At 53.1% G+C, this 8,735-nt stretch overlaps 2 protein-coding genes across 2 annotated transcripts; both read left to right on the top strand.

The window, feature by feature from the left end:
• The first annotated feature begins 62 nt into the window (after positions 1-62).
• Positions 63-6,834, top strand: PEX16 (peroxisomal biogenesis factor 16). The gene is made up of 11 exons (XM_021533432.2): positions 63-224; positions 365-400; positions 626-702; positions 1,948-2,081; positions 2,374-2,480; positions 2,951-3,031; positions 3,966-4,118; positions 4,462-4,534; positions 4,819-4,938; positions 5,148-5,212; positions 6,324-6,834. The coding sequence occupies exons 1-11, from the start codon at positions 68-70 to the stop codon at positions 6,380-6,382; spliced, it is 1,062 nt and encodes a 353-aa protein (XP_021389107.1). The 5' UTR covers positions 63-67; the 3' UTR covers positions 6,383-6,834.
• A 1,151-nt stretch (positions 6,835-7,985) lies between these two features.
• On the top strand, positions 7,986-8,577 carry FREY1 (Frey regulator of sperm-oocyte fusion 1). Its single transcript, XM_077784164.1, has 3 exons — positions 7,986-8,053; positions 8,265-8,338; positions 8,441-8,577. The coding sequence occupies exons 1-3, from the start codon at positions 7,986-7,988 to the stop codon at positions 8,575-8,577; spliced, it is 279 nt and encodes a 92-aa protein (XP_077640290.1).
• Positions 8,578-8,735: the final 158 nt, after the last annotated feature.

Genomic DNA, 8,735 nt, shown 5'->3' with positions numbered 1-8,735 from the left:
CGCGGCTGGCCGGGGCGGGGCGCGGCGGGGGCGGCCCCGGAAGCAGCGCGGCGGCGGCGGCGGCACCATGGCGGCGGCGGCGGCCTCGGCCCGTGCCCGCGGAGCCGGCCCGGTGTGGCGGCTGCGCCTGCTGTGCCAGCGCTACCAGGAGTACGTGCGGCGGCACCCGGCCGCCACGGCCCAGCTGGAGGGCACCGTGCGCGGGCTGTCCTACCTGCTGCCAGGTGCGGGAGCGGGGACGCGGGCGAACCTTCCTCCTCCGGCCGGGCTCTGGGCCGGGAGGGTGCGGGCACCGGGACCCGGTGGGGAGTGGGGGCTCCCCCGGCTCCGGGCGCTCGCTGTAGCCGCTCTCTTCCCTTCGCAGGTCGCTTCTCGGACTCGCACGCGCTGTCGGAGCTAGGTAGGTGGGCAGCGGGTCGGGGCCGGTGCTGTGCCCTTGCCCCGGTGCATGCGGGTCTTGCTCCCCGAGCCCTGCTTTTGTCCATGCATTCCCAGGCAGATCCCGGGAGGAGTCTGCACATCTTGCTGCCCTTCTTCCCTCATCCCCTGTCGGGGACAGAGACAGCAGGGCCGATTTGGTTTACTTTCTGTGCATCCATTCTGCGCTGTTCTCTTACTTTTCCAGTGTACTCTGCCTCCAACCTCCTAGTGCTGTTAAACGACTGGATTCTCCGAAAGGACCTGCAGCAAAGCCTGCCAGCGGTAAGCCTGGAGCGTGTGGGAGGAGGATTTGGGACATGCTTTCTTCCTTGCAGGAGCTTTCAGGGAGTGTCTGTAGAAACTTTACAGGTCTTTGCTGTGGCCTCTCTTTGCGGTCAGGTATGGAGAAGCCAGAGGCAACCTCTGAATGCAAGTAAAACAGCAGCCCTGTCCCTTAGCTCCTGGCTTGGAAGCGTGGCCAGAGTGCTCCCTGGACCACAGAAATCAGGCCTTGACTTGCACCAGAAGCTCCGCAGGCTTTTTTGAGAACCTCAGAACTTGAGCTAGGTAGAGGTGTTGATGAATAAACCATTGCTGTTTACACAGCAGTCGCTCTGGAGTACTGAAGCTCTTGATACCATCTGTCAGACTCTTCCTTTGCATAGTGTATTGAGTAAAACAAATGTAAGCGCCTTGGTACTACATCTATCTTGCGTGAGCCCCAGGCTGGCTCCCAGCATTGTTAAACCCTTTGGGGAATGGGGAAGAGGATTTTTTTTCCAGGCTCTTCTGTTAGAAACCTGCCCAGTATGTGGGTTGGGTATTGGCAGCTCCCTGAATGGAGCATCAGGCGTGTAACAAACAGAAATGCACAAGATTTGCTTCCCTGGTTAAAACTGGATAGAATTTCAGCTGTATTGTCTTTATTGATGCTTCCCAGTGGATCAAACTGTGTGGTTGACAGCAGTAGTAAGTTCCCATGTGGATAGCAGAGACCTAGACTGGAAGAGGACCCACTGTCTTAGGATTCATGCCTGAAATCTAGTCTGATGCTGTGTTCAGGCAGCATTCACTCTGTTGTAGCTGTGGACTCTGGGTTCCCTTCCCTCTACTCCAGGTACACTCCCTCATCAGCTCTGTCCAGAGAAGAGGGTGTCTTGTGTCTCAGTTTTGGGATGAGAAGGAGGGGAGGGTTTTGCTGTGGAGCTCAGGAACAGTGCCACAACCAGTGCCACATCCTGCTGTGTCAGTTAGGGTAGAGGCAATATAAAACACAGATGTGATGTGTTCCCTGTTTTTGGAGTAGAAACTCCATGTGATGTCTCAGTCTGCCCCTGCTTAGAGGTGGGCTTGTGTGTAGGCTTCAGCTGCAGTGAAGACATTGTTTTTTGTTTCTGGAGCTGTGACTTCCAAGGCCATCCGGTGCTTATTTCTGAGGGTCCCACCAGACTGGGCTGTGTTTCTGCCATCTTTAACTCCCGAGCAGAACCTGCATCCTGTCCCCCTCCTCCCCTCTGTGTTTTGCAGTCGCTGCCCCAGCAGAAGCTGCTGACCTGGCTGAGTGTACTAGAATGCGTGGAGGTCTTTGCAGAGATGGGGACAGCCAGGGTGTGGGGGGAGATGGGCCGGTGGACCATCATTGTCCTCATCCAGCTGGCTAAGTAAGTGCTGCGGGAGAGGGGAAGGGGCAGCGTGCGCTCGGAAAGGGGACCTGGAGGGCACTCCAAAAAATCCCACACAGGACTGAGCTGCCAGTCCCTGAGGCTGGGGGAATTTGGAGCTCCACGGTGTACTGGACCCTGTGCCACAGAAGGGGGCACTTACACCTCTCACCTTGCCAGTTGCTCTGAGGAGGCCCGAGTGCTTCCCTCTTCTGTGGATGCCATCTCTCCAGTGTAACAGGAACCCAGCTCCATAATCTGGTATTGAAGACTTCCACATGTCTGTTCACAGAGCAATCCTTCGTCTCCTGCTCCTGCTGTGGTACAAAGCTGGCATCCAGATGTCTCCTCCCATTGTGCCACTGAACAGGGAGAAGCAACAGCCTCTCCACCCTCAAGGTGAGCCTGTGGTGTTGTCATCATTGGCTTGGTGCCTTGCTGAGCCACATGTCTTGTCTTGCTAGAATTACTCATCAGAGCAGTGGCTTGTGCAGCACATGGAACCATAAGATGTCTGTACTCAAGGCTGAGCTGTATTCAACTTTCCACCCTTTGTAGAGGATGAGTTAGCTTAGTGGCAGGGTTGTCCTACTATCTGGAAAGAGGGGATAGAAAAGTCCAAGCTGGGAATTTCTGGCTGAACCATGAATCAGGTTACACATGCCCTGGTCTAGTAATAAGGAAAGAGGCCCTAGACCTGGGCAATGTCAGGCAGATTTACTTTTTTACCCTACTGCCTACTGTTAGCCCCCACAGAATGGTCCAGTTTGCACTAAATCAGCCTTTCAATCTGCTCTTCTTGGTGGCAGCTCTGGGGTGTGAAGCGTATTGCTTTGAAGCCTGACCCCTGTGGCTGTTTCCTTCTGCAGGCATGGAAGACAACTCCTCAGGGAAGGATGAGACCTATGTTGGCAGGCGTTCCAGCCGTGTTGTGCGTTCTCTACAGAGCAGTAAGTAACTGAACCTGTTTTTCAGCCTGAGCTCTTCCTGTTCTGTGCCTTCATGGATGATATGGGTGTGAGCAGTAAAGAGTAGAACCTTGTATTGGGACATATCTTGCCACTTACTGGGCCACTTGTGGATACGTAGGGGTATCAAAGCAACCAGAGATGTGCTGCAAGGCTAGCACTAAATTGTGTTTTCCCATGTGAGCCCTGCAACAGACACAGCTCTTCATCATGGTTACACTTTGAGGAGCATGGATCTTACAAGTACCTCTTCAAGCTTTCCTCTTTCACACCTTCACAGTGCAGAAAGCAGGGAAACATGATAGGAAGGTGTCCTGATTTGGGCTTGGATAGAATTAGTTTTCTTCCTGGTAACAGGTATAGTGCTGAGTTTTGGGTTTGGTATGAGAATAATTTGATAACATTATTGTAACTAATAGTGTAGGTTGTTGAGAAGTAGCAGTTACTCTAAGTCAAGGACTTTTGGGTTTCCTGGGTTCTGCTAGAGAGGAGATGTGCAAAAAGCTCAGAGGGAGCATGGCCAGGATGAGTGACCTGAACTGGCCAAAGGGATCTTCCATACCATAGAACACCCACTGTATAAACTGGGGGAGTTGGCTGGGAGGGGCCAGTCACTGGTTGGGAATGGGATGGCATCAGTCTGAGGGTGGTGAGCGGTTGTACATCACTTATATTTCTTGGGTTTTGTTATCTTCCTTTTCATTACTATTTTTGTTGTTTTACTTTATTTCCATTATTAAACTGTTCTGTGTTAATGCAGGAGTTTTACCTTTTTCTGATTCTTCTCCCCATCCAACCGGGGTCAGGGGGTGAAGGGTTCCAGGACCAGGTGCAGTGAGCTAGCAGTCATGTGATATGCAGTTTCCACCTGAGACAAAGCTTTTATTTGTGTTAGTAACCAGACTGTTTGTTTCAGCCCCGTCCCTGCAGTCGCGGCACTGGGGGTCCCCCCAGCAGAGGGAGGAATCGCAGAGCCGAAGAGCGGAGGAGGTGAACCAGCTTCCCACTCCTTTGGGTCTCCAAGAAACCATCGCGGAATCCATCTACATTACCCGCCCGCTGCTCCACCGTATCCTGATTCTCCGTGCGGGCTCCCAGCGCTCCGGGTGCCAGCAGAGGGTGCTGCGGGCTCGGCCGGGCGCAGGGCAGTGATCGCCAGCTCCGCTCCCTGTGCAGCTCTGCTCGGGCACGGGACTCGGGCCTCTTCCCGTTCTTACACTTTGGTGGCTGGCTGCAGCCACTAGAGCTGTGCGTGCAAGTCCTCCAGCCCCCTTCCCCGGGGCTCCCAGCCCTGCCTTAGGGTGTATTCGCCTGTGCTTGGCAGAACTTTGTGGGTACGCAGGGGGTCACTTCTCTGTGTGCCTCTTGTTAGGAATCTCTCGTCTTTTCATTCCTTGACTGTGTGTTCCTAGTTCTGAGTTTAGGAGTATGGGGTCAGAGATCATGGAAGCCCTGGCTCCTCTCGGCAGTCCTGGACATCTCGAGGTCAGTCTGATGAAGAGCCTTTCTGGTGCTTGGTTTGGTGGTGGCTGGGCATCACACTTCCCCATTCCCCAGTCCTGGGCAGGCCCTACTGAGAGAAATATGCACCCAGAATGGTCTTTAGCTTGGAGATTGACACATCTTCTACAACACGTACAGTCCTCTCTCTTCTGAGCTGCTGCGTGCTGCTCTGGCTGGAGCTGACAGCAGAGGGCTTTAGAAACCCGCTTTCTTTTCCCTGCTGACTGCTTTTGCTGTGACTTAGCTCTTTGCCCTTCTCCTTCCAGTCTGAGTTTGCTGAGTGATCTGAAAGACCTGAACAGGCGAGAGCGGGCAGAGCTGAGGCGACGAACCATCCTGCTGCTGTACTACCTGCTGAGATCTCCTTTCTATGACCGATACTCAGAGTAAGGTGCCCTTGCTGGGCTTTTGCTGAAAATTTCCCTTTTAACTGAAATAGCGTCAGTGGACTGGGTGAGTAGATCTGAAGATGTGTGGGTGCTTGTGACCAGGTTATTCTAAGCCTTTGTATAACAGCTGCCATTGCTGTTTGTGTGTTCAACAGCTGGGGCAGAAGATGTCCAGCTGAACTTGTTCATTTTCTTTCCCTTTCTAGGGGCAGGATCCTCCTCCTTTTGCGCTTGTTGGCTGATTATGTTCCTGGAGTTGGCTTCATCACACGTAAGCAGGTCCCACTGTTACATCCCCATTTCTGTCTGGTGAAAAAAATTGAGGGCAGTTGGGAACATTTATCAGTTGGTTTTCAATCTGGGGAAGGAATTGGGAAGTCCCTAGAGACGTTAGCACTAGAGCACCCTGTGTTGATGCTTGAATAATTTTTAAGTGCTGAAGGAAAAGATAATTGCTTCCTGCCTTGATGACAGTAGTAAACCTCTGTGTGCCCTGAGGCTGCAGAGCTCTGCCACATAGGCATGTTCTCCTGGGCTTCCATTCTGCACCTCAGATGGTACACCAGGGTACCAGCTTTGCAGCTCTGTTCTGAACTCTTTTCCTTGATCCCTAGTCTGCATGTGGACATGAGGGATAAATGGGAGCGTGGAAGTATTGAACCAGGCAAAAACTGATTGTAAATCAAAGGGCTAAACCAGGTCTGTGTTCTAGTTCTTCACCAGAGGATCCAATAATTATAGGCCAGCATTTCATTTCCCTCCACTCTTCCACTGATGATGTTAATCCTTTTGTGGAGTGATTCATTGCAGTGATGTGATATTACATCAGCCTGGCATCATGGCCCTTTCTTTGGGGAGGTCACAAAGCTGGCTAGCACAGGAGCCACTTCCTCCAGTTAGTGATTTCAGAGAGGCTTTGGAGCCTGCATTAAGCTCTGTGCAATGTAAGCATTTTTGCTCTACAGCAGATGCTTCTATGTTTGCACCTGCTCACTATTGCTGTGTTATCTTACTTCTTCCCTGCACAGCAGTGTTCTCCTGACTCTCTGCACGTGGGTTTTCCCCTTGCACATTGTAGACCCCCTTTCCCACTGGAGTTTGAATATGTCAGCTCTGAGGGAGTGGTTGGTGTCCCACACCATGCCTGTGCTGACAATGTTTCACACTGCTCTTGGTCCTGCTCTGATCTCTGACACCACATTGCAGTGTTGCCTTACATCTTGTCAGAAGTAACTGTTTTATTCTTGGGTTCATCTGAGTTGTGTAAGTGGAGATCTGGGGTTGTTTGGATCATAATGAGAAGTGGGGGATATACCCCATAGACACACAGCTTTAAATTGTTGCCTTTCTTCATAAATGATCCCTCTGTTCTCTTGTTTCAGGGCCACTGATGGATTACTTGCCTGCTTGGCAGAAAATATATTTCTATAACTGGGGCTGATAAGAAGATGATTACTCTCTGCTCAAATCATGGCTGGACATTCCTAAGGAGGGCAAACAGGCTAGGGGAGGGATGTTGATAACGTCTAATTTTCAGTTAAATCATAAATGAGAAGTTCCTGTTCTGCAGAGCAGGGAGGGGGTTGTATGCAATTTTTTAACAGATCTAGGCACGAATGATGGACACTAAATGTGTAGGGAGACCCTGGCAATCTGTTTCTCTGGACCATTCTGTGGCTGCAGTGATGGTGATGGGGCAACTTCTTTTTTGAAGCACTTGATTTTTTCTTCTTTTGTAATAAAGCCAGGCAGCATAGTGGTTTTTTGGAGAGCACTGTCTCACATGTCAGGGTGCTGAGGCTGACCCACAGCCTGCTCGTGTTGGCCATGCCTGGCCTATCTGCTTGGAGCGGATTTGTCTCTCAAATAAACTGACTGAATGTAGAGAACTGAGCTGAAGAACCTCTGCCTCTTTGCATGGGATCCCTTGTATCTGATTGCCAGCAGGTCTCTCTTTGCCAGAAAGAGCAGCTTTTGCAGTTGTCTACTCTGGGATACTCTGTCCTTTAGAAGCCTTTTGCTGTGGCCCGTGTCAGTCAGGGCCCACGTGTTGCTCAGCTGATGACTATAGCCTCTAATTCCCAGTGCCTGCCTCAGTCCCCACAGTCCTGGGGTTCCCCTGGGGGTACACAGAGCTGCAGTGTGCAGGCTGCTTTCATAGTACCTAATGTGTGTTAAAAGGGTTTGCAGAATGGCTGCCAGCTAGTGCTTAGGGGCTTGGCCAAAGGCAGAGAAGTGATTAATTCAGCAAATCTGCTGTGCCACATTTAATAAAGGGCCTAGGATGGGCCTGTGTCTTTTCTAATGGGGGACAGCTGAGGGACCAGACTGCACAGTGAGCTTCTGGGGAGGCTCCCTTGGCCAGGACCAAGGGTTAGTCAGCTGGTGGCACTGGACTGCCCCACAGGCAGCTGTCTGGGTCCTAAGTGTGCCTCAAGTATCAGGACCATTCCTACCTGAACCATCCCTGAGGGATTCTCAGGCTGCAGACATCACAGCCTTCTTGCCTCAGCACCCAGCATTGGAAATGTAGTCCCACACACAGACACCTCATGGGCCACCACAGCTGGGGACAACAGGACTTTGCCAGGGAGGGGTCTGTGTTGCCACCTCAGCTGGCAAGGCCCTGCAACATGGTAACAGCAGTGCAGAAAAGCCTAACCAAGAGCTATGCTCCTTTGCTCTGTCTTTTAGCAGAGGAAGATGATGCAGTGTTGTCTCCTGGGCCAAAGTAGAACCAAGTTGAGATGCAAGGGCCTGCTTTTGGAGGGTTTGAGAGGAAGGCACAAGTAGGTGCTGAGGGACAGGGACAGCCCTGGAGCTCTGACTACATGAAGGGACACGCACTAGCACAACAAAGGCTCCACAGCTGGCAGGGCCCAGGCAGAGGCAGCCCGGGACCTGAAGGGGACAAGGTAGGAAGGGACAGCAGCAGCACCTGGGAGGGGCCATGTCCCCTGCCCCACCCAGCAGGTGTCCTGGGCAACCAGGGTGGCTCCTCTGTGACCTTGCTACAGAACCAGTGGAACCAGTTAGTGTGCACCATGCTGTGCTGCCTGCTGCTCCTTGCGCTGCTGCTGGGGGCTGCCCTCCCACAGCCAGTGCGCCAGAGGTGATGGCACTTCCCTGCTTCCCCTCCTCCCTGCCCCGGTACCTGCAGGTACCCCAGGGCCCCTGACATGGGCTGGGACTTGTGGCACCAGGCCTCAAGAGCTGGCCAGACTGGGTGGAAGATGCAGCACATGTGCCAGCAGCTCTTTGTGCCAGCCTGGGTAAGTGCTGTAGGACCTTGGCTCATTCCTGACCCATGTCTTCCTCTGTAGGGGCAGCTACTCAGTTCCCGAGGATTTCTCTGCTCCCCTGGAGCTTCCACAGAAGCACTTCGGCCTGGTGGATGGTACAGTGCTCTCCTCGCCCCTCTGAGCCCCCTTTCCATGCACTCACCCCCCCAGGTGGGTGGTTGTCCCAGAGCTGAGCCCAGCCCCTGCTGTGCCTGCAGATTACGGCATCAAACCCAAGCAGCCTAGCTTCAGGACGCAGGCGGCCCCGGAGCGGGCGGCGGAGCTGCGCAGAGCTCGCAAAAGCAAGCGCGATGGGCTGGACTTGCTGGAGTACTACGAAGACGGGCACCTGTGAGCCAGCGTGCCCGGTGCCCGCCACAGCCCAGCAGGTGAGGGCTGGAGCAACAGCTGCCACAAGTCCCTTTGGATCATCATATGACCTCTGGCCTCCCAGGATTGCATCCAGAGCTCTTGGACCAATACTGAGAAGCTCCATTTCCTCTTGGGGTTCCA

This window comes from Lonchura striata, chromosome 6, assembly GCF_046129695.1.
Source record: "Lonchura striata isolate bLonStr1 chromosome 6, bLonStr1.mat, whole genome shotgun sequence".
Classification (NCBI taxonomy): Eukaryota; Metazoa; Chordata; class Aves; order Passeriformes; family Estrildidae; genus Lonchura; species Lonchura striata.
Note: the sequence above shows the minus strand (reverse complement) of the source record. Positions and strands in the feature narration are given on the sequence as shown.